The sequence below is a fragment of the Poecile atricapillus genome, chromosome W, assembly GCF_030490865.1.
Source record: "Poecile atricapillus isolate bPoeAtr1 chromosome W, bPoeAtr1.hap1, whole genome shotgun sequence".
NCBI classification, from domain to species: Eukaryota; Metazoa; Chordata; class Aves; order Passeriformes; family Paridae; genus Poecile; species Poecile atricapillus.
In genome coordinates, this window is record NC_081288.1 from 30,420,337 (window position 1) to 30,445,874 (window position 25,538).

At 40.1% G+C, this 25,538-nt stretch overlaps 2 protein-coding genes across 2 annotated transcripts in view; one reads left to right on the forward strand and one right to left on the reverse strand.

Moving 5' to 3' along the window:
- Positions 1-976: 976 nt before the first annotated feature.
- On the reverse strand, positions 977-9,346 carry LOC131592225 (actin-related protein 6). Its single transcript, XM_058863610.1, has 11 exons — positions 9,100-9,346; positions 8,139-8,256; positions 6,365-6,433; positions 5,470-5,593; positions 4,560-4,695; positions 4,413-4,469; positions 4,029-4,127; positions 3,779-3,857; positions 2,908-3,079; positions 2,164-2,302; positions 977-1,391 (listed from the first exon to the last, which is right to left on the reverse strand). The coding sequence occupies exons 1-11, from the start codon at positions 9,165-9,167 to the stop codon at positions 1,262-1,264; spliced, it is 1,191 nt and encodes a 396-aa protein (XP_058719593.1). The 5' UTR covers positions 9,168-9,346; the 3' UTR covers positions 977-1,261.
- Positions 9,347-14,601: 5,255 nt separating this feature from the next.
- Positions 14,602-25,538, forward strand: part of LOC131591808 (bridge-like lipid transfer protein family member 3B) — a 47,103-nt gene continuing 36,166 nt past the window's right edge. The window contains exon 1 of the mRNA XM_058862876.1: positions 14,602-14,798. Within this exon, the coding sequence (XP_058718859.1) occupies positions 14,755-14,798 (44 nt within the window). The 5' untranslated portion in view covers positions 14,602-14,754. The remainder of the gene's footprint in view (positions 14,799-25,538) is intronic.

Consider the following 25,538-nt stretch of genomic DNA (forward strand, 5'->3'; position numbering starts at 1 on the left):
GGTGCTTGTCTCGTGCCTTCATACCTTAGCTGCCTCCTGTGTGGCTCATGTAGCTGCTAACAGCAGGGGGAAAGTGCCCCCTTTCATTTCTTTTCAGCAGGTTAGACTTGAGGAAAGCAATCACGAGCTGGCAGTCCAAAGTAAAAAAGATCATATTCAAGAAGAAAAATTATCTCCACTCTCTGAAGCACTGGCTGCTCTCTGATGTTGCCCTTATGCAAGGTAGGCAGGTAAGGTTACAATGCTCTCTGGTTTTATATTAGGGCAGATGAGAGAGGGAATATGAGACACAACAGGATACTCCAATGCCCATTATCCACCCTGTCTGAGTGCCTGTCTGTCTTGGCAAGTAAGCAAGCCAGGTGGGGCACCCCATCTAGCCTGGCCCTCCCAGCCTTCTAGCTGGCTCTTAGCCCAGGCTTTTCCCCCTCCTGCACGCCATGCTGCACAGACTGATGGCAAAGTAACACAGCTTCTGATGCCAGAAATAACAAGTACTGGGGTAGTTGTGTTTATCCAGGATGCATGGAGAGGACACAGATGGGTCATCAGCCAGGACACAGCTGCAAGCTTTGTTCACCTTTGTGGCACCTTCTTTTCAGAAAGATGAAGGGAGTGGCAGGAAGCTTATTTGCTCAGGCATTGTTTGAAACAAAAAACAAAAAAAAACCCATAACCTACTAAATTAAAAACCCTTTAAAAAAAGGAATTGTTCAAATTACTCTTTTGTCAAAGCCTAAGCATACAGTGCATAATAGCAGTGGTCACATTTCAAGTCAATTTCTCTCACAGCTACTCACTAAAATAAGTAAAAATAAAACTCATTTATTTCTTTTCAGGAGAGGCAACATCAAAGGCTCCTTTTGAGATGTGTTTAATGCCCATTTAGTGGAATATGTGAGTTAGAATAATACTCACTTTGGAAAAAAAAAAAGAAACCCATTTCTTCTTACTATGTATTAGCATCACACCAGTATAAGCATTTTATATTTTTATTGCCTCATGCACTGAGGTGTTCTGCAATAAAAATACAATGAAGCTATCAGAAAAGATACAAACATAATGAAATCGCAATGAACATATTATTTCACAGTATTACACTTGTAAAACTCTATTTCTAAACTCTTAAAATTATTTTCTCTCAACCCAATTCAATACAGGAAAGCTAAAACACAATCCTAGCTGATGGAAAAGAGGTTGTAGTTCAAGGAATTCCATTCTAAGTAAATCAATGGAATAACAACATATCCAACTATGCTACCTATATATCAAATTTCTCTTCACAGATATTGTGTCCATGTTCTTCATAGTCTTCTCTAGTTACTATCATGTCTTCAAAATCATCATTTTCAGAAATGAGCTTCCCACCTTCCCAAGAATAAGTAATAGGGCTGGAAAATTAACAAAATTATTATTATTCCTCAATAGTAATTTAAAATAGAAATATGCAGTGATGATTTCCAAGACTTTTATTTAGCTGCACCTATTTAAACTACATTTTTGATTGCTAAATCAAACCATCCAGCTCCACAGAAGTTATGAGACAAAGTTTGAAACTTTAGCAGGGCTAGCTGACTTGGTTTTTAAATCAGGGCCTCTTTGAAGGCATATGTGAAGAGGGAATGACATGCCTATGTCTTTGTATTTACTTTGCAAAGACAATAATTCTTTAACAGTATTTAAAAATACTCTTTAGCAATACTTTTTAAAATGTAGATTTTTTTTTTTGTATATTCAAAATATACTTGTTTTGTCTCCATTCCTGCAAAGATGTTTCCCCTTCCTAATCCCCGAAGTTGAAGTGGTACATAAATAATTACATGGCAGCATTCAGATGCTGAAAATTCTAAGTAAAAGACTAAGTTGTAATCTTACATACTTACATACCCACCTAATGACAATACAGTCTTATTTATCTGTTTACAGCAAAAAAGCTGACCCTAAAAACACTAACTTTATTAGCAGAGCAAGCAGGTGATCTCTGGTTTATTTGGCTTGTCTGAAAATACACTGATTTAAAACATCCTTCTTGCACAATTTCACTTAATATTTAAGTTAATGCCTTTACTCAATCTCCTTTCTTAATCAGCAAAAGAAACCCTACTTTATTGATTGTTCTGCTAGAAAGATAAAGCCCCTTCTATTTAGTAGTTTAGGACTTACTTTTCAGGAAGAACAACGGAAACATCGTAGTCAGTTGGAGTAAGACATCGAACTTCAGAATAAACCCGATCTCTGAAGCCCGGAAAAAGGGTGTTTCCCCCAGTCAGAACTATGTTCTTGAAGAAATGAGGCTGCATTTCTGTAAAATAATTAAGTAAATATGTAGTTAAGAGACAGAACATATATCTAAAGATTAAAGGTGGTGATTTTTCCATTTTTGTTATGCATTTGAACAGAAGAAATATGCATATAAAAAATTTATGATCATCTAATCAGCATATCAGTTAAACAGAAATATGAGAAGGTGATCAAGCACCCTGTGGTCTCCCTGCTTTCAGAATTTGGCTTTGATAACTACTGCTTTCTTATATTTATAAATTACACATTTGCCAACAAAATTCCCCTTTCAAAAGGGGTTTTAAGTGGCACAGGCTTTTTATGAGTACATTAATAGCGTAAATGCTGCCATACTTATATGGCATCATAAAACCTAAGAAAGTCTTTTTTGTAATAATAACAATAATTACCTGTACATAATCTATGAAATGGAAGCCTTAGTATTATCATTACTTAGTGTTACTATTACTTAGTATTGCTTCTGACAAAGAGCAGTCAGAAAGGTTTTACCTTCTTTTTTTGATACTTAAATTACTGACTTTTGGTCAGTTTCACACCAAATGAAACCAAGCCATTACAACATACTTCCTTTTCCCACCCCCCTTTCAAATTATTTTAAGGCTATACCTTCAGGTAAATTCTGAATAGAATAAACAATGGCTTCCGGAATTCCCATCTCTTGAATACCAATATCCGAAGGATGGAAAAGTATTTCTGGAACTGCAAATCTTTCATTTGTTAGACGAAGTATTTGTTCACCAGTCTTGTATTTTCCACTTAACACCATCTCTTCCCTTGGCTATATTGAAGACATGAATAGTACCCACTGCTTAAGAAAAGAAATCACATCCTAGAATATTCAGCTACTTTATTTCATGTCCTGCAGAGGTAGGCAATGTATGCTGCCATTGTCATATTATCTATCAGCAAATTTTTTAAGAATAATGCATTCTCTGGTATTAAATCTGAAGTGACTTTGCTCTTACCAACTACAGTTTTGTCCAAAGCAAAATAAAACTGGTATGCATGAGAGTGGCTTTAAAATATAGGTCTGCTTTCAACACTATGGCTGGCTCAGTAAACGAGATAAAACTGTTAAATTGTCTTCACTGGTATTTCAGGCTCTTCTGTAATATGACTTTGAAATTTCAACCTATTTGGGTGTTTAAATGTAATTCAGAGAAACTTACAAAAAAAAAACTTCAAAGCAGAGAAAACATTTCCTAACAATGTTAAAAAAATGTTGTAATGATATGGATAAGTTATATGACAGAGCACAAATAGAGAAAGCTACAACTGTTAAATAATAGAACATAAAATGCTACGCTGGAAAAACAGTATTTTTTTCATCCCAACTTACTGAGGAAAAAACTTTACTAATTAATGCATAGCATGGAAAGATGTTACAATACAGCATTAGAAAAAAGGGAGTATTTTTAACCTCTTCACCAGACTTGTGCAGGGGAAGAGTCAAAAAAAACTTCAGAACTATCATTACCTTACAAAATCCCTTTTTGATTGTGCTGAAGTCTGGCAAAACATAATCTACCATTACAGTATTTTCCTCTCCTTTCAATCTGAAAAATAATGTAAAATTCAACAGAATAAAGAACAAGTTTTAAATTCCAACTATTTTATACTGACAAGACCTCTTTAACTTAACTGGAAAATTTTCTGATAAAGTTTGTTTCTACAAATAGATTATTCAGAAGTACCAACTATTACATTTAGTACCATTGCATACATACTTGGCAATGTCCATGTCTTTGTAAAAGTCTTGAGAAACATAACACACATCTTCTTTCACTTGATTAATTACATGTGTTTCATCCATAACATGTAGCTGCCTGTAAGCAACAGAAACCAAAATCACAGAGGTTTGAGAATAATTAAGTGTTCCATTTCCTCTCCAGTGTTCCACTGGAACTGAGCAACCATTGCTTTTCAGCCACAGGAAGCTCAATATCTAAACTTGTATTCCATCTAAAAAAACATTCCTGGCCTCCTGGAGCTTAGTATTGACCTGTTTCACAGTTCAGTAAATACATTAACCTGAGGAACTAGTAAGAATACCCCATAAACATCTAGCTCATTTGATACCAAATTTCAGAGTGAAAATTAGCATGCTTTACCTGTAAGAGATTATCTCCTTTAGATGGTTTGTTAAGAGTTTCCCTCCAACATTAATCCTACAGAAGAAGAGTCACATGTGGAATTCTGTCATTATTAACTTCAGGCAGAGCAAACAGTTCTTCTAGAAAATATATACTGCAGCATACCTGATGATTGCCTCTTTCTTCTTTTTACTTCTGCAGTAAGGTACAATGTGGGTAAAAGAGTATCCGCTATCCACAATGATACAGCACAGCTCAGATGGATTATCCCGGAAATACCTGTGTGCACTAAGGGCTCCAGCTGAAATACAAAAAATTTAATTCCATTTTTATATGAACATTTAGAATTTACAGTGATATGAAGGTGTACTTGCTTTATATTTTAAATGCCTTTGACAGACTTTCAAGACCTCAATACATATTAATACAGCCAATGCATTAATTAATTTTGGCAGTGGATAAAATTGTTATATATGGCCCTATTTAATATTTTTCAGGAATTCCAGTCCATGTTCCATTTCCTCTAAAGTCTAATCACACTGATCAAGCTACAAACTTATCAAACTTATCTGAAGGAATGTTCTATGTCCAGTTATCTTTCAGAAGGGTGGTATTTTTGTTTACACATTCCCTGTGAGACACAATACATTTCATAATTGTAATGCTGTATTTTATTTGCTAACACATAATAAAATCAAACAAAAAAACCAATCCTCTCTGCCTTAAAAAGGAAAGCTATCAAAGGCTTCATGCAAATTTTTGGTAGGATTCTTTAAATGCTATCCTGCTTCAAATTCCATCTGTTATTTCTGTCATACTTACTCTCCTCAAATTTCCTGTAATTATATACCATAAAGACACTCTTTAGAAAGTAGTACAAGAGTACAGCTGGAATTTGTAGAAGAAATAATTTTAAACATGTTTAATCCACTTTTACTCAAGAGCCAGGAAGCAACCGAAATAATTTTTTTACTATGTATATACATATGTGTGTGCATGTGTGCTTGCTTATTCATTTATTTAAAGAGTTAAGCTTCAAAATACATAAATGCAAACTAGGAGGAGACATACTCACCATTTACTCTAAGAACTGCTTGAAACTGATACTCTTCAAATAGAATTTCATTCATAGATTCTTGTATTGAACTGAAGTTAAAATAAGGTTCGGTAATAATAATATTGGTATCTACAAAATCCACCTATGAAAAACACATTAATATTGCCATTGCATAAAACATAGAAATAAATAATCCCTTACCATCTTTAGCAGCAGTGAAAGATCATGTAAATCTGAAGACATGATTACCACTTGCCATATCTGTTTGTAGAAGCTGGACTTAGAATGCTTTAGGTTTGTTAAAGACTTCATGAGCAGTGATACAAATTTATCTAATTAATGGGTAAAAACATAATAGAAGGGACACTTTCATACATATCCTGATTCTGTTCCCATCCTTACAAACTGTATTCCAACATTTTAAAGAGAAATCACAGAGGGATGTGTGAAATGAAAAATAAAGTTAACAGATATTTATATTTTATACATTTAAATTATTCATGGGTAGAAAATGGCTAGCCAAAGATGATCACTAAATATGTATATGTATTTTGGCCTACTGACCCAGCTCATCCCTCCCTTTTACATTAACTATTTCTTGATCTCTTAACTACAGTGTACCCGTCTGTCAGCATTTTTTATTAACTTGAACTCTTAGTTATATTGATATGATTTTCTTATGTGGGCTGCACTCAATATCAGTGAATACCTAAAAGACTAAAAAATTTTAATATTTTGCAAAGTTCTACACCAGAACTCAAAAGCATTTGCAAAAACTTAAATCCCTGTGATTTCTAATTGAAGGCATTTTCAAAGAGAACACTAAGAGAACACCTATTCTTCTCAATATTTGTTAATTCCACTAGTCGGTATTTAATTTACAAAAAATACGTAATTAAGAAAAGGCTCTTACTTGATACATTTCTTTTCCAAAGAGATAATCCCAAACCTGTCTCTGAACATCCCAGTTCACCAAGTAACCCTGCAGGAATTTAGAAACAAATTTACACTATTTAGAAAAAACAAAATCGTACTTTAAGAAAAAAAAAGTCAAACAATTAAGACTGGTTATACAAAAAAATTGACAGTTAAAATGTCTAAATTTACATTTTTAGGCTAAGGAGTAAATGTTACACAGGATTAAGGTATGTTACAAATATTCCCCATTGATACGTTAATTACTGCACTACAAAAACAACGTACATTGTGTACTGTATTTCTGTATACATTATTCTTTTTGGCAGAAGCTTGTCAGTATTCCTCAGTGCCAGGGAAAGTTATGGAGCAGATTACCTGGTGTGCCACCAGCCGGCATGTACGGGACATACACATGATCAGGTCCAGTCAGCACGAGTTTAATAAAGCTTGACTAACTTGTTCTCCTTCTATGACAAGGTGACCCACTGAGTGGAGGAGGGAATGGATGTGAATGTTGTCTACCAGGAATTTACCCAAGTCAGTAAAGTCTGACACCATTTGCCACAGCATTCTCCTGGAGAAGCTGGCTGCTCATGCCTTGGATGGATGAACTCTTTGCTGGGTAAAAGATTGGCTGGATGTCCAGGCCAGAGAGTGGTACTACATCCAGCTGGTATCCCATCACCAGAAGTGTTCCCCAGGGCTCAGTATCAGGGTCCCTGTTATCAACAATCTGAACAAGGGCATAGGGTGTACCCTCAGTAAGTTCACAGAAAGCACAAAGTTGGGTAGGACTGTTGATCTGCTGGAGGGTAAAAAAGCTCTGTAAAGATTTCTGGACAGGCTGGATTGGTGGACTGAGGACCATCTTATGTTCAGCAAGGCCAAGTGCCAGGTCCTGCACTTGCGTCACAACAACCCAATGCAGCACTACGGGCTTGGGACAGAGTGGCTGGGATACTGCCCAGTGAAAAAGGGTACAGGACCTGGGGGTGCTGGTTGGCAGCCACTGAGCATGAGCCAGGGTGTCCCCAGGTAGCCAAGAAGGCCCAGAGTATCCTGGCCTGTATCAGCAATGGCCAGCAGGACCAGGGCAGGGATTGCCCTCCCACACTCAGCAATGGTGAAGCCATCCCTCAAATCCTACTTTTACTTTTGTCTCTCTCCTAACAAGAAATACATTGAGGGACTAAAGCAAGCCCAGAGAAGGGCAATAAAGCTGATGAAGGGTTCAAAGAATAAATCTTATGAGGACCAGCTGAGGGAGGCTGTCTAGCCTGGAGAAATGGGAGTCTCAAGGGGGACCTTATTGCTCTCTGCAGTGACCTGAAAGACGGTTGTAGTGAGGTGGTGGTTGGCCTCTTCTCCCAGGTAACAAGTGACAGGACCTGAGGGAATGGCCTTAAGTTTCACCAGAGAATTTTAGACTGGAAACATTTTCTCACCAACAGGGCTGGCAACCACTGGCACAGGCTGCCCAAGGAACTGGCTTGAGTCACCATCCCTGGAGGTATTAAAAGATGTGCAGATGGGGCACTTAGGGACATGGATAAGTGATAGGCTGGACAGCGCAGGGTTAACTGTTGGACTTGATGATCTTAAAGGTGTTTTTCAAACTAAACAATTCTATGACTGTTAAACTTCACACTGCTGACTGATTCTTGTATGATACTACATATAACCCTGCAGCTGAGATACACAGTATGAAAACTATTCCTTAGAACAATTTAAATTTGTATTTAACATTAAACTGAAGATATCTTACTTACTTTCTGAAAGGGAAGAATATAAAAAAGACCAGAAGGATCCTTAATTTCGTCCAGTTGATTTGCCGTAAAGGTTTTTAAGCGTGCAGTCTTTGACCTGAACTGACAGTTGGGAATAACGCTGGAAAAGATTGGGAAATTTCCTATTAAATATGGCATGAGACACTTTCTTTACGCCGCTTTCATAAACAGTGTACTTTCACTCCTATTTTTGCTACTGTATTTTGGCTTTAGTCCATTAACTGGAGCCAGTTATGAGGGAAATCTTTAATTTCTGACAACTGCAGCACAGAAGAGACACCTTTTGGAAAACCAAATAGCACCCCCCACCCTCCACCGGACAGTGCTCTGAGCTGCAACCTCCACACCCTCCCACAGGGGTTCTCCCCCAACCCTGGCCGCTGGGCATGGTGTGACACGGCAGGACACGTGTGACACGGAGGGGCACAGAGGGGCAAGGTGTGACACGGCGGGACACGGTGTGACACGAAGGGGCACGGTGTGACACGGTGTGACACGGCAGGACACGTGTGACACGAAGGGGCACGGTGTGACACGGTGTGATATGGCAGGACACGTGTGACACAGAGGGGCACGGTGTGACACGGAGGAGCACGGTGTGACACGGAGGGCCACGGTGTGACACGCTGTGACACGGCGGGACACGTGTGATACGGTGTGACACTGCGGGACATGTGTGACACGAAGGGACACAGAGGGGCACGGTATGACACGGTGTGACACGGAGGCGCACGGCGCGCTGCGCGGCACGCGCCGCAGGGGCGGGGCCCGCAGCCGCCGCAGGGGCTGGGCCAGGCCGCGCCTCCCCGCGGTGTGCGCAGGCGCGCTGCGGGCCCGCGCATCGGTAAACGGCGGAGCCGCGCGGGGTCGGCGGGGTGCGGCGGTGGCGGAGGAGCAGCCGCCGTGAGGGGACGCCCGATGTCCGCCCTTCCCGCGTCCTCACCTGACGTTCGCGTGGCTGTAGCCGATCTTGGCGTTGTAGGCGCCGTTATCCAGCACCAGCGTCGCCATGTTCCCCACGGCGCCACGGCCGCCGCCGTCCCAGTATTGATCCGCCACCGCCGTGGATCTCTACGCTGACCATAGAACGGAGGAGCAGCGCGCGTGGCCCGGCGGGACGCGGGAGTGCCGGCTGCGCTCCGCCTCTGCCGCGGCGCGCGCGCCCTGCCGGTGACGCTCGCGCAGCTGCGGGAACCATTGGCCGGGCGTGACCCGGCAGCGCTCGTCACACGGGTGGGCGGGGAGGGGACGCGCCTCACCGCGGACAGCGACCGGGCCGGCAGGCGCTTCCCCGGCTTCCGTCAGCCCCGCGGGGGCGGCACCTGCGGATGTTTGGGCGACAGCCCGGTGTGGCTGTGGTTTAAAGTTACAGGCTCTGGGGATACCGCGCCTCGGGAGAAAGGTGATGAGTGAAATCGCATTGACAAGCCCGCGGCAACACGGGCCTGGGCCGTGGAAGAATGTGACACAATGGAAAGGGAGACAACTCTAAATTCCATCATCATTATTTTACTCTTACAGAATCACAGAATCAATTAGGTTGGGAAATACTTCAGATCATGGAGTTCAACCCATGACTGAACACGATGTAAACTAGACCATGGCTCTAAGTGCCATGCCCGGCCTTTCCTTAAACACCTTCAGTCAGGGATGTGACTCCACCACCTCCCTGGCAGTCCATTCCAATGTCTAATCACCCTTTTTGTCAAACAACAACAACAGCAAGTTCTTCCTGACATGCAACCTAAACCTCCGCTGATGAGGTTTAAGACTGTCCTGTCATTCTGTGCCTGGTTGTCTGGGAGAAGAGACCAATCTCCAGCTGGCTACAACCTGCCTTCATGCAGAAAGTTTATCAAAGCATGCATAATTAACACTTTCATTATTAACATTGTGGAAAATAGTGCTATTGGAATCCTCTGTTCCTGACCAGCTTTTGTTTTACTGAAGTCTGTGAAATGTAGCACACTGTGTATATAACACACTGTGATTATAGAATCACAGAACCATAGAGCAGCACCTGGAAGAGTGCTGAAAGATCATTTGGTCCAACCTTTCGTAGTAAAGGGAACCATGATGAGATAATCTAACACCTGTCCAACGCCATCTTGAAAACCTGCAATGGGAGTTCCCTGAGGAGAGGTTTTTGCAGTGATAGGTTGTTCTCACTGCAAAAGTTCCCTATATCAAGATGAAAGCTCTCCTCATACAACTTAATCCTTGTTGCCCTTTATCTTCTTGTGAAGAGAGAGCCTCCATCATTGTAGCCCCTCTTTAAGTACCACAATACTGTGATAAGATCTCCCTAAGCTTTTCCAGGCAGAAAAAGTCCTTCAGTCTTTCTTCAGGGTGTGTTCTTGAGCTTTTGATCATCTTTATGGCCTTAATTTGGATGCTCTCTAGCTGTCCACAAATTGCTTTGTAATTGCTGGGAGCAGAACTGGACACAATACTCCAGGTGTGGCCTGAAATGCACCAAGCAGGGTGTGATGAGCAAGTTTCTGTCCCTGCTAGCAACCCTGTAGATGCAACCCAGGATCTGCTTTGCACTCCTTGCTGCAGTGGTGCACTACTAAGTCCAGTTCAGCCTGATGTCCATCCAAACCCCCAGGCCCTTTTACACAAAGCTATTTCTCTACCATATAGGTCTGAGCATGCCCTGGGCTCTGTGGGTATGTCATCTCAGGTGCAGCACCTTGCACTTGTGTTGATGATGAATTTTGCTCTATTTATACGTTTTACTTACCATCACTAGTTCCTTTGTTGTATTCCAGTAAAACAGAAAGAGCATTACAGTTTTGTATTTGTGTGTAATTGACATTCTTTAACTTAAAAATAACTGTTACTCTGTATGATGACTCTTTGTCCTAACAAATATAAAATATCTCTCTGTGAGCTAGGATGTTCATTGGAACACATGGCAATCTGCTTTTAGACAAATCCTCTTTATGTGCTTCTAAAGGAAGTGTATCTTAAGGACAGCTTCCTTAATCCTGACTCTAGCAGATACATTATTTGATTCTTGAGAAGAGGTCACAGGAATGATCAAAAGCCTGTTTTTCAAGTTCAGGAGCTCCTGGGTGCTTTTCAAAGAACACTGTAGGTTGTTCTTCTTTGCCTGCTGGCAGGTATACTCATAGAAATTTTGGGTTTGTAATTAAAATCCAAAATACACAAAACATAGAATTGTAACAAATTATTTAGGTTTTCAGTGTTAAAGAGAAACATAAAATACTGCTCTTAAAATTGCATATCTTTTACTTCATCATTTTACTAATATAAAGTTCTTAGAATAATTTTTTAGATTCAGAAAGTCCTAATATCTATTGCTAACCTTTGCCTTGTGAAAATAAAAGTGAAACCCAGAAGTAGTAAATTACTTTTTCCCTTCTAAATACTAGCTACAGCTCTGTGAAGCTTCATCTGTTATCATCCAATGACTTGTGCTTGATTTAGCTTTTTGCTTTTTTCTTTTTTTTTTTTTTAGGATGTAGGACAAGTGCCAGGCTTTTAAGAGTCCACTTAGATTTATGTGAAGTGGTTGATATACATAAATATTTCAAATCTCTTTGAACTAAAGTTGGTGTATTTACTGTCACTCCTACTTGAGGGCAATTCATACATATTTACTGAGATTGTTTACACATTCACCCATATATTCCAGTGGCACTTCCGATAATACTTTCTGTTGTTGTTAGAGTATGTAACATAGAAAGTCAGCCACACAGCAAGGACACATAAATAGGACTTTTGAAAGTCCATGTGGTAGCAATTGCCCTGTACAATAGTGAGAATTGATATTTTCTGATGCTCTTTGAATAATGGTCTGTCAGACTACTTAAGCCTTGCACATCTGCATTTGAAGACAGACCATAATCTTTTGCATTATCTATAAGAAGGCATGCCAGATTTCTCATTCTGCAAGTATGATACAAAGCACTCACTGAAACTTAGCTCAAATTTAGTTTGTTCTCTTACTACATCTCCTGCTATTTTATTTAATGGGAAAAACAATTTTTTTTTTTTAATTCTGTGACCTTCATGTTTTTGAAGTTGCTTGAGCTCCAGTTGGCTGGTTTTTTCCTCTCAAAACTCCATTCCAGTTTTTACAGTTAAGAAATCCCCATGAACACATGAAACTGTGAGAGATTCAAACGCAATCTGCACACCCTCTACAAAGCACAGGTGCTTTTTGGCTCCAGTCTGTGGGAATGAACAGCCTCAGAATGACTGAATAGCACCAAGTACAGAATTTCCAGGTTGTTTAGAGCATCCAAAGAAAGATATCCTCAAGGAAGAAGTTACTGCACGCTTTGACACAGGGGGTTGTTATCCTGGACTTTGCATTAATGAACTGTACTCCACATACCTGTATTTGGGTGATGGTGAAGGGCAAGCTGGTGGTTGAGAAGACTGCCTGATAGAAAGCTACATCCATGGTTTCTTGGGTGTTCTCTTGAATTCACAAATGTTGTGTTCACAAACAGGCCCTAAAATTACCTATGGCAAATATAAGACATATTTTTCCTTTGAGATAATTTCAGCATTGTGGATATGCTCACAAGTGGGGTTCTTTCTTAGTGACACGAGTGCCAGCTGCTTCGAGAGGGAGAGAATCCAGGAGCTAGGAGGGATGCTGTGGCCAGCAGGGTAGGGCCTTGCTAGCCAGGGCCTGTCCCACCACCCTCAGCCACCGAGCAAGGCAGACAGGTGTGGGAGAGAGCCCAGAGCCCAGGTTATCAAGCAAAAATGACAAGGAAGCAGGTGGAACATCAAGCACATAAGACAATCCTCAAGTCACGAGCAGGATCAGGACTGGTGGGATTAGCAAGGGCCAGACATAGTCTGGGGGTCACCATGCACGTCCATGGTGACTGGGAAGGTCTGAAATCAACATGGAAAATGTGTGCCCTTCTAATTCTCTTCTGGGTGATGAGGGTGTGGTGTGTGTTGTTCTGTGCATTTTCCTCCGTTCCTCCACGCAGTATACTCCAGGACATGGGTATACAACATGAGGTCACAATTCAGATCAATCCTGCTGGACAGAAATGTTTCTGGTTTTAAGTTCTGACATCAGTGAGGAGCCTCAGGGCTTCCCCTGTTCTTCCAGAGCTATGCTTGCAAGACACGTGAAAGAGAACACATGGCATGGGTCCTGCTTTCATTGCCCTTTGTATTTTCTCTCTTGATGAGAAACTGATCAGTCATGATGATAGGTATTGTTTCTCCATGATACTGGTAGACTTTTCCCTAGTTGAGAAAACTGAACGTAAAACAGGCATAAAAGTGTTAGCTTCATACAGCTCATTCCTAGTTTATAAATCTCCTTAAGAATATAACGAGGTCAGTATTACACAACTGACTGATTTTTAAATATCTGGAAAAATCAATTGAAAATGCTAATCTCCTGACCTATTTTTTCTATTACTGCTTCATATTTCTGACTTAAAGGTCCTTAGGGTTTTGGTTGATTGCTTGTAAATTATTAATGTTATGTATATGAGAAGCAGAGAAAATAGTATCTGATGTCTTTCCTCTGCAGCTAAAGACTATTACAGAGGCCCATCCTGCATATGGAGGTCACATCTGAAAAACTTTGTAGTTTTCTGTTAATTTTTTTTTTCTTTTTCCAGTTAATATTTTTAGGGTACTTGGTTACCCATCACTGAAATTCTTCAAGATGTTTTTCATGAATGAGGGAGTGCTGGAGGAAAAGAGTTACTGGATGAACAAAACTGATATAAGACATTAATTTCTTAACTGACCTGGAGATTTTGCTACAGCATGAGAGGCTGTCCTCTCAAAAGTAAAATAAGTCATAGGCTGTATACTTGCCACAGATACCGAGCAAAATGGTAGCATCTGTGGAACCACCTGATGTTACAAGTCTCTGTGTTTGAGCAATTAGAGTATGGGATGTATTTATGTGTGTGTACATGTGACTTTCTTGCCATAGCATTGTCAGTTTCTGCCAGTGAGATCTTCATCTAGCCTTGTTCCTTCTGTGTGGTGCTGTAGCAGCCGCAGCTATCCTGTCTTTTGGCTTGACCGGTCAGGGTTAGGGTGAATCATGGTGTTGGGACACGCTCCACAGGCGGGCGAGGGGATGGAGCCACAGGCGGGGATGCAGAGCCACGCTCCCAGAGTTTTGGAGCTGGGAAGGCTGAAAAGGGATGAAAGAAACAGCTGGCGGAAGAGAGCAGGGAAAAGGCGAGCGGTGGGGCTGAGGCTTTGGACGCTGAATGGGGACGGAGATGCTGAGCAGACGGGCAGGGGCTCTGCGCTCACCATGGCCCTATGTGTGCCTGTGCCCATGCCCGTGCCCCTATCCCCTGTCCCTGTCCCCAGTCCCTGCCCCGCTCGGCCCGCCCGGGCCCGCCGCTCTCGGCACGGGGCGGGGGCGCCGGGCCCGTCCCGCCCCGTCTCGCCCCCGTCACCAGGCGATGCTGCGGCCAAGATGGCGCCGGGCGTCGAGTAAGCGCGAGTATAGCGGCTCCGCTCCCGGCGCTCTCCCCACCTCGGGCAGGGGCGGGCGCAGGGATGAGGCGCGTTCCTGGTCCCGGCTGGTCGTCGTGAGGGGCGCGGGCAGGCAGACACCATGGCGGGGATTATCAAGAAGCAGATCCTGAAGCATCTCTCCAGGTCAGTGGGGCGCGGTGCACCGGCCAGGCTGAGGCGGCGCGGAGCGGGGGCGGCTGCGGGTCCCTGTCGCCGAGAGCGACCCCCGGTCTGGGCGCTGGGCGGGGGGACCGGCTCCATTCTGTCCGCAGAAGGGGGAACTGAAGCCGCCTCCTCGTAGTGATTTGGAGGCGGAGGAGGTGGCCGGTGGGCACAACGCTTAGGCTGGCCCCTAGCCCCCGGCTCCTTCGCCCGGTGCCCGGCGGCGCGGGCGGGGAGGGGGCTCGGTCTGCCTGGCGCAGGAGGGAGTCACCGAGTGAGTCACCGCCGCGCTCCGGCCGCCTCCCCGCCGGGCCGACGGTGCCCGCCCCCGCTGCCCGAGGTGTGCGGGGGGCAGAGGAGAGGGGGAGACCCCGACCCTTGTGATCCCCGGGCGGCGGGGGCGAACAGCAGCCGCCCCGGTGCGCTGGCTGGCCGGGGCTGGGGCGGCTCGGCCTGTGTCCTTGCGGCTCAGCTCGCAGTTTCCCAGCTCCTGAGACACAGGTGAAGCCGAGCAACAAAAAGGTGCACGCAGAGAGATGAAAATAAGTTCGTGGTTTTCTGGGTGACCGAAATAATGTCTTAGGTGCCTCGCGGCCTAAAACAAAACAAACAAACCTACTGTAAATTTCTTATCTGTCAATGTCGTGTGCTTGAAAGATGGAGAAATCACAGAAAGAACACAATCTGATTCATACAGTTTTAAAAAGCCGCATCAGGTTTCTCCCATTTTCTACAGAGGCAAAAACCTGTTAGGTACTTGATCTGTCATAATACTACAGCATAGCTAATTCTTCAGAGCTTACTTTTATTTCTTAAAAGAGATAACCTGAAATACTTAGATTTTCTAGTTTTTTTTTTCTTTTCCCCAAAATGTTCTATTCCACTTTTGTGTGGTATTTCTGTAAAGTGTTTATTGAGAAAATCAAACAAAATGAAGTGACAGATTGTCATTTGATTAATCTGTTGTTGATGCGTACAGAAAACATAATTCTCATTCCAAGTCCTTTGATATCTATCTGCTAAATATGATGTATAGAGCAGTAGTAGAATAATTTTTCTTCTCCGCCCTGCTCATGAGTTATGTAGCAGGGAATGCTGACAAAGAAATCTTTTCTTTACATGAAAATGACGGAGCACCGTATAAATGGAAATGCAACGAGAAGATGTCATCAGCCTTGAGTCAGTTTCCTAATCAGCAGTGTGCTTGGAATAGCTGGATGTAGCAGCGTGTTTCCTGTAGTGGTATATAGTGAGCTGTATGGATAGAGAAGTGAGCTCTAGTCTCTGTGCTACAGGTTAACTCTAAAATGTGTCTGGGAGTAAGATGAGTCAGTTTTTGTCTAGTTTTTCAAATGAACAGCTGAATAGATTAGAACTAAGCACTTTGTCATGTTGGTAAATTTGTGATTCTTGTAGGTTGTGATAATTCTTACTCAACAAGGCTCTGTCAAATGATTATGACAAATTTTATCACTTCTGGAAAACTTATGGAATATATCGAGTGATCTGAGGCTTGCAAATTGAATCTGGTGTTCATAATCCATACTATTCAAAGAGTGTGTTTGCTACCTAAAATGTAGACAGTATTATTAAGCCTCTTGTTATGGGTGTTCTTCATTATATGTCCAGATAATATCTTTACTTCCTGCAGAACAGGTGTTTCAGTGGTTTCAGAAGTTGCTTACTCAGGAAAACAGAATTCAAGTGTCATGAGCTTAAATTTCAGGACCTTGATTTTTCAGCAAAGATTATAAAAGTATTAATTTGGGATTTTCTTTAATAAGTGTTGTGAGAATATGACTAAGGAGCTGAATGCATAAGGAATTTCCTGTAACAGAGAGAGTGCCAAAGGACACTTTCACTCTTACTATAGTAGTTGCTGTTCTGCAGTTTTCATAGTATCTTGAAACTGCTGCCTGCTTGTCATCTTCAATTTAGCAGGTATTAGTGGCAGGATTAAAATTTATTGGAAGAGGTGCATATATAATAAAGCAATAGTGGAAAGAATTACCCTCTTATCTCAATTTATTTTAATTTTTGAATATTTTATTTCCCTTCATGTTTGAACAAAGATATGAATTTGTACCTTAAGTTACACAGAAGTACTTTGATTTTTTTTGCCACAAACCACAGAACAGTTGAGGTTGGAAGGGATCTTTAGCAATCATCTTGTCCAGCTCCCCCAGTCATCATTGATTTGGCAGTTTGCCATGAAGATTACTGCAATATCTCTTAATCATGTGTTTACTCTTTTTCCTATCTAGGTTCTGTGTTTGCAAATTTGAAAGCATTATGTCATTCAGCAATGCAGTTTCCATTTAGCAGTTCACAGTGCTTTTAATAGATTAATTAGATGAATGGACACTGGTGTAGAAGGAGCTTCATCATTCTACATTTGTTAGTGAAAATTTTACATAGGTATCAGTCTTTAAGGTCTGAGAACAAGAAGATGACCCAAACTGCATTTTGAAACGGTTCTGATATCTAAGTTACTTTTTACCTTTGTAAAGAGTTTTTTTCTTATTGTTGTGTTACAGTTTAAGAGCAGTGAAGGTAATAAAGCTTATTTTATTTGGCTTGTAACAAGTCTGTATCTCATGTCAGGATGTGGTGATGAGTTTTTTTCTTTTTCAGTCTTTTGAAATTTAAAAAAATGTCCTCTATCTTCAACATGCATTGTTCTTCCCCAAGGCTGTGGTAGAAAATGAAAAGGAGGGAAAGTGGTAGGAACAAACTATGTGTGTTTTTGTTGTACTTTGCTAGGATATGAAACTAAATGTATAAACCAAACTGAAGGGATGAGTTTGCCATTTGGAGGCTTGAATTTTGTCATCAACACATCGATGTTGTGTTAGGTGTGGTTTTACTGAATGCAGTTGACTGAGGGTCTTTATTTCATACGTGCCCTAAAAGGAAACAAGTGTCTGGATAACAGCATCATCCTTTACAAAGGTAGGAAAGATACACCATTCCTAGGAAAAGTCTTCTCTGTAGTGCTGGGATCACTTACTCATACTGTAAAGGTTGAAACTTGTGTTGAATCTTCGTTTGTGCTGTTACGAATTTTCAGTGGGTGAGAGATTTCTTGTTGAACAGCATCTTTTTACTGCAAGATTTTCTGTTCGGTGTTCTGCTATGATGATTGCAGATATCCTTTGGCATTCCTTCTTTTTTCTCAGACTTGGTGGACAAGTGTATGAAACAATGGTCTTAAAGATTTCCAACAGGAATCTAGATTGCCCTGTGCAAGTCCACTGTGGTATTATTGTAGTACTGTCTCTGGCTGTGAGGGGATCATCTCCATGGCCCGGGTTTCAATCTGGGATTTTTTGGATGGGAGGTACTATACAGACATTGGATATTACTGACTCAGACTTGTATAAGGGTGTTTTCAGGTGTTTTTTAGTTTTGGCATTTAGTCTCATTGAAATTCCCTTTCTAGTTAATGAGCAGACTGAATCTTCTGTATATGTGCATGATCCCTGCCTTTCTGTGAAAAATAGTTCTGTTTATCAAGATCCATGTAAAAGAAGCATGAAGGCAAGCTTATAAACTTTGCCTGTCAGATAAGTAGCCACACTGAATATGACAGTTTTCATCTCAATTGGTATTAACTCTTAAGTTTATCAATGATAGCACATAGTTCAACTTAAAAAGTTACAGTTTGCATCTTACTCAATATTTTCCACAGAGAAAACAGTAAGAGGTTTTAAAGTGTCTGGTATGGCAGAGATTGTTTTCAGTTGTGTCATCAGTTAATGTTCTGCATGAACTTAGACCTTTGCTTTTGCTTATCTGAATCAATAGACGTGAACATACTAAGATTTCAATAGAAGAAAACTGCAGTCAGTTTTGTGACAATTATTTTCATCTCATAGTTGGGAAGTCATTCTAAAACTCATACGAAGAATAGTTGTGCAAAGAGCAACATCCTAATTGTGTGGATATCGGGAATCAGCTGGTCCTGATGTAAACAATGGTATCCTACATCATCTGGTACAATTTCACTGATACACATCCTACCAAGTATTTGCCCTGCATATTGACCTGCTTTTATGCCAGTCAGACATGTCTGATTGGTGAGGAATGTTGTCCTCTCAAGAGATTTGAGGTGACTCCTTTCAGAGTAAAGCAGTGTAACACCTTTATTGGGCTAGAACACGCCATTTTCTTCCTGTAAGTAAATGACCAAAATTGTTTGGATGAACTTTGAAAATTCTGCTAGTAGCAAAATATGTAGGTTTTTGCTTATTTTCAGTTTTGTGTATTCCACTTCTCTGTCACTTTAATTTTGAGAAAGTTAGCCAATTCCTTTAGCCAGCCAAAGAACACAAAATGTGTACTTTTCTGCTTCTCTCTTTGCTTGTACTAATTTTGCAGTGTATTCTAGGTGACTGACTATTGGCTTGTGTAGTCTGTGAGAAAATTGCAAAACACAATATAGACGTAACAATCTCTGTTGTTCTGAATGAGTTTGTATTCAGATTGAATGCAGGAAGTGTTAGCATTATGTCCGTCTTAAATGCTTCACCTAGGGAAAGAATAGGCCTGAAAAACTACAGGTAGTAAAGCAGAACTGCTTGAGAGAACAGACAAGAAGGAGGAGAAAGAGCAATTTAAAGTTTCACTGTAAACCTTTATTTCTTAAATTCCCTTATGTTTGAAAATCAATACTTTTAGTATTTAAGTGGAGACTTCATGCCAGCAATTTCTTCTGTGTGAATGTGTTGGTAATGTTCTATGAGCATGAACAAATCAATAAATGCTTTTTTTTCAACAGAAATAAAAAGCTTCCACTTTCTTCTGTTTTTGTTAGTAGCTTCATGTATCATATTGCATTTTAAGATTCTGTAACAGAACATCTTCCAGAATTCAAACTGAAATTGCTCTGGTGCTTTATGAAATTATACATGTATTTTGGAGATAAATGAGCAATAATGCATTTTCTGGTAAAATTCTTAATCATTACCTTTATTAAGATTTGATATTAAGTCTTGTGTTACACCTCAGAAAGCTCTCTTAAGTTTTCAGTATAGTTTGGGTTAATAAACTCACAGAATTTGACTTTTCATTTTCAGTTTGTTTTACGTTATTTTTGCAAATGTATTAGAAATCTAAATGCTAATTCTACAGACATTTATACAATTAAAGTTCTGTTGAAGCTTTGTTGAAGTCATACAACTCTTGTTCATGCATAATAAAAACTAGTACATTTGCACAATCAAGAGGAATTAATCAGCAGCATTTTAGTTGTATGTGATCATTTTCTTCAAAGAGTTCTCAGAATACTAGTAAGTTTCACAATGAAAATGATCCTGGAAGATTGTTCTGTTCAAGTATCTGACGCACTAGTATTAAGCATTCTCTGGGAAAAAGAAAGCATATTTAAATAAAGGCTGTGAGGAATAAAACTGTCTCTTAAGGTCAAGTGATTATGGAGTATGTAAGAATCAAAACTAGCCCACATTTCATTTTTTTGAAATTTGTTATTTCTCCTGCCAAAGCCTTAGTATTTTGAGGATTTTTTTTAGTATTGAAGCAGAATAAAAGTCTATACTAAATAACTCCAAGGATGAGTGGTGCTTTTTAAAGTGTCTCATTTTATTTTTTCTTTTTTTCTACAAGAAGATTGGACAAAGGAGATCAGATAATTTCTGATGAGACATTAATGGAATTATAAAAGCTTATGTGAAGTAATTTATTTCACAGTTTTTTGTGAATCATGAGAATAATTGCTAACAAGTAATTATTCAATATATCAAGAGTATCTTGGCTTTGGCCACTTGCACAATAACCCAGGTACTCCTGTACCTTTGTGGAGCTGGTGCTAACCACGGTTCAGATCTCTTTATTGTCTTTTTTTTTTTTTTTTGTAAGGAAACACAGGAGAGGAAAGAGTTCCAGCTAGGCTATGCTTTTTAGTTCTTCCAGCCTCCTGGGTGGATGAATTAGCCCTGCTGGAAGAATAATGTCCTCAGCACAGATTTTGTGGCGGCCCTGCTGTGCATCTTTTATCATTTAGCTTGAGAACACCAGGGTTTGTTTTTTTCTCCTCAGAGACACTTGCTCCTTCTGACTGCCAAGGAGACCACACTTGGATCCAGCCACTAGGAACCTGAAAGTTATGTGGTTGCCTACTTCTGAACAGTTTTCATGTTGTAGTTTCTTCCATTGCTGGGGGTCTGGAGACTTGAGAAGAATAATTTATAACTAGGTATCTGTAAATCTGTAATTTATAACTGTATAAATCTCTTAAATGCTGTTCTGATATCCCAACAAACTGCCTACCAAAGCCACTGTCCAAATGTTTGGGTTTTGTTGCACCTGAAAGGGTAAAAGTGTAGGAATTAATTATATTTAAGCTGAGGCATCTCTTTGAAGTGAAAACAGCAGAGAACTTTGTTTTTGAGGAGCTTATTTTACTAAAATTTCATAGCCTGCAAAATCAGACTGTCAAACGCTTGCAAGTCTTTGTAGCACCAACCCAAACACAAAAACAAATCCAGAAGTCCCATTCTCCTACATCTCTAGAGTCAGGTTTCTTTAGTGTGAATTTTAAATAGCTGAGGTTGAGACATTGTAAATAGGAACAAGTAATGTGAGAAATCTCAGGGTAGGCAAAACAAAACTGAAAAGTTGTCTCCCATTTAAAAATAGAATAAAACCCTCTTATGCTGCATCTTTGGGCTGTCTTCCTTATCTTCCAAATGTACGTACTGGGTATCTCTGAAATTACTTGGCTACATTATATAGATGTTTTCTGCATGATTCAAATTTTCTTCATAAGCTGTTAATTTAAACAGGGCTACAGCATATCTGTAGTATCAGATAGCAAGGGATATTCTCATGGGAATCTAGTGTTTTACACAGGTCTGTTTCCTTTTGAATTCTGTAGTGTCATGATGTGTAACAAACTGTTGTAACTGCAGTTATCTTCAGCAAAAACTCTCTTACATTATTGTATCACTCCTTTTTCCCTTTGCACTTGATCCCTTGTATATCCCCTGTGTCCCATTCCCTGCAGCGATCCCAGCTGGCTCTGGTGGAGATTGGGTTGCTGTGATTGTCCTTACTACCAAAATGAGTACCAGAAGCTTCTCAGAAGCCGTGGCAACTGACCACTTGCTTTCACCAGGAATAGGGGCCTTATGTCTGAATACCTTGCCCTCAGGTAAATTCCCCTCTCCCACCTTTGTAGCATAAATGTAAGAGGTGGTATGTATTTATATAAATTTGGGAGTGAAGTGAGGTCTATAAGATGTTATTTGGGTTTCCACTCCTGTTTCTTTTTGTAATTTAAAATTCTGCAAAAATAGTTGTTTGCTGTGCAGCTGTGTGTTTTAGCTTCTTTGGGGTTTTTTTAAGTCCTAAATTAAATTTGAAAAATGGGTTTGTGAACTAAATCAGCAATCCCATTATAAAAATACCTTTATGTGTATTTTCTAAATGTAATCTGAATATTCCCAATATCTTTAGGCTATATGACATTTACTGTTTTTTATTTACATCTAGTAAATTCTTTTCTATAACTTACTGTGTTACCTCTGTATTGATATATTTGAAGAATCGAGCAGCTCTTTAACTAGTTTACAGTGAGAAGATCAAGTCACAAGAAAGTGATTTTATTATTTTTTAATTGAGTTCTTATAGCTAATATCTTATGAAAATATTTTATTGTGAGAGCTGATAAGTGAACATTAAAAAAGGTACATGCTGATGTTACATAAATAAATGATGCAGTTTCCAAAAAGCAGGTATAGTTATGCTTTTGCACTGTATCATTATTTCATTATTTTAAATTTCTGTTTCATCAAATGGCTTTTTTTTTTTTTTTGCATTAGGTACAGAATGCTGTATTTTAAGTGGAATTTAATAGTTATCAAATATAAGCAAATTAAGGTGTGTTTTTTTGCTGCCTGCAGTGGGGAAGTTGTATATACATTGCCACATATTATGGATCTTATGTTATCGTATCATTAAGGCCTGACTTGTATAGGGTTGTCACGTTTAAATAAAGTTCTTTAGGTTTGATCATACTGGCCATTTCTCTGCTTGATGCGAAAAGACTCGTGGAACAGAAAAGCTTAATTTTGATCTGTGTGAGGGTTTATCATAAATGTAAGGTAAATTGCTTGAGCAGTGTTTTACTTGCAATATGATTATCATTCGTGCAGTGCAAGCTCCTCATTTATGCACAGTGCTTGGCTGTGTCTGCGCAGATCTGCTTCATGACACATAATTAGATAATAACCATTGATGACAGCAGCTGTCTCAGTTCTGCCTGTACCCAAAAAGCAAGCTATACAGCTTTTCTAAATGGAAAGAAAATAATTTCCTATATGTGTTATTACAGAATTAACTAAGGAAAGCATTATGTGCTGTCAAGAGACTTGGTGGGGATGTCCATATTTGAGAAGGTGTGGAATGAGTTTTGAAGCAAGTAGGTGTGTACTAAGAAGTCTTTAGGAAGTCTTTCTGTGTTGTGATGAAATGGAAGCAATTATTTGGAAAGTATCAGCAAAGCAGATGTATTATTCAGGGTTGCTGCAATGGAATGGGTAAGGGGGTGGTGTGACACTGCACCAGATGTGTTACACAAATATGGGTTGCTTGTTGAGCCAAGGTCCTAATTAGTGATTTCTCTGGAAAGGATGATCTTTAGACTATGATAGGTCAAAAAGCATGATAAGTGTTAGGTGCTTGAGGTCCTATATAGTAGCCTGAAAAGTCCCCCCTGAAGCTATAGGGTTGAGGGTGGTATTTTGGACATGTCCAGTGTGCTATAACTCATGGACAGCCTGAGAGCAGTAGGTCCAGGCTGGGTGTGTAAACAAGGAAATGCTCTGTCCTGCTCCAGAGGGCTGGGTGATGAGCACCTTCACAAAGTGCTTTGCAGCAGGTGATGCAGATCCTCGCCATGCTGGATATCCAACAGGCTGTGGAGGGTTTTCCATCTTGCACTCAGACACGAAATACACACCTAACAATTCTGCAAACGTTCAAGGTAAGATTAGCTAAAGCATGTAGGAATTCATGTGGAGTGGCCACAATACCGATAGGTAAAGGGGTGATACCTTACTTATGTACAAATGGATGTTGGAGGGTATAAGAAGGTGCCAGTTGGGTGTCACAGATAGTGAGGGGTGTACTTATCAAGCCAGTTTCTTAAAATCAGCTATGGTTTGTGGTGTTAGGCTGGATGAGAGGAACTCAGTTGTAACAGTATACACTGTTGATCCCAATACTTTGTTTCTGTGGCAAATTTGACCAGGAGTTAGTTCTATTCCTCCTCTTCTGCTTGAAGTCTTAGACCTTTAAGTGGTATAGTGAGCTGAATGGTAATAGACCTCCTTCACTCTATTACTTAGAGTCATGGGAAGGAAACATCTTCCTGAGAAACTCAATTGAAAAAGACCATTCTTGTTTCAGAAATGGTGTAATATTCCTTAGTGATCAAATAACATGGTTCAGCCAGGTGAAACAGTAAAAAAACCACCAGTTATCTTCGTGTTCCGTGTTCTGTTTCTGCTGTTCTATTATTGATCTAGTTGCCAGTGCTTAGTAGGTCATGCTTCCCTTTTTCAGAGCATGTTGTTTAAGCAGGTTGAGTTCATAACAAGGAGATAAGCAAAACTTGCAGCACATACTGTGATTTCATAATTTTTCATGATTAGAGCATATATTTAGAGTTATATTACTGAGGAAATTTTATTTAAAAAGTGGGGAAGGCACATGGTAGAGCTGAGGAAAGTGGTTGTATATTCAAGAGATGTGCAAAACAGCTGAGAATCTGTCCAAATGTGATCCAGACTTCTCTTATTTCTCTACTAAATCCAGAGGTTGGAGTTTCCATTGTCAAACTTGACAAGGCACCTGGTATTCGCTCCAAACCTTTGAGGAGCACTGCTCTAAGCTCCACGTGGTTTGTGGCCTTCCATATACAAACCATAAGCTTGTGACTTCAGGAAAGTGTTTTCTGATTTTCTCTACATGTTTTTTTTGGAGGGGGTATAGTTTTTGTTTTCAACTTATTGGCCATCTTCTCTGCCAGCATGGTGGAGTGCTCCATTCAGAGCTCTAAGCCTGTGGTGCAAACAAACCTTTAGAAAATAAATATTTTAGGCAAGGAGATAGATGCATTTTTTATGTAGGCTTTGAGTTAATTTAGAGGGAGAGAACTGAAAGAACTGCTGTGGTCCTGACAAAATACGTTGATTGTAACTTACTCCTCTTTGATTCTTGAAACTGCACTGTTAACTGTACAGTCTTTTATGCTTTTCATTAAACTCTTAGTCTGCACTTTGTAAATTAAAGTTGAACTGTCTATCTGGAACTTCATAGGAATATTTAGTGCATATGTGTGTAGAGGTATTGAAATGCCTATGCCTGTGTCAGGCAGCTTGTGATATTGATAAATTCATATTTCTCGGTTCTTGCATTTAAACTGTAAATATTTTACAGCATTATTCTACTTAAAAAATTATTAAAACTGTATTGAAATCTATACTATCACCTAGGAATTCAAACCTCAGATATGTTTTGAGAAAGGAAGTATAGTTTGTGAAATTGAAACTCAGTCTGTGTAAATGGTTTTGCTAAGAATATCTTCTCACAGCTCATGTGTTTTTTCCTTCCATGACTTTTGACATGAAGGGTACAGTCTTAACAGGTAGAGAGAGATCCTCTTATATCTGTCTCCTCTGAATGAAGCAGCACTTAGAG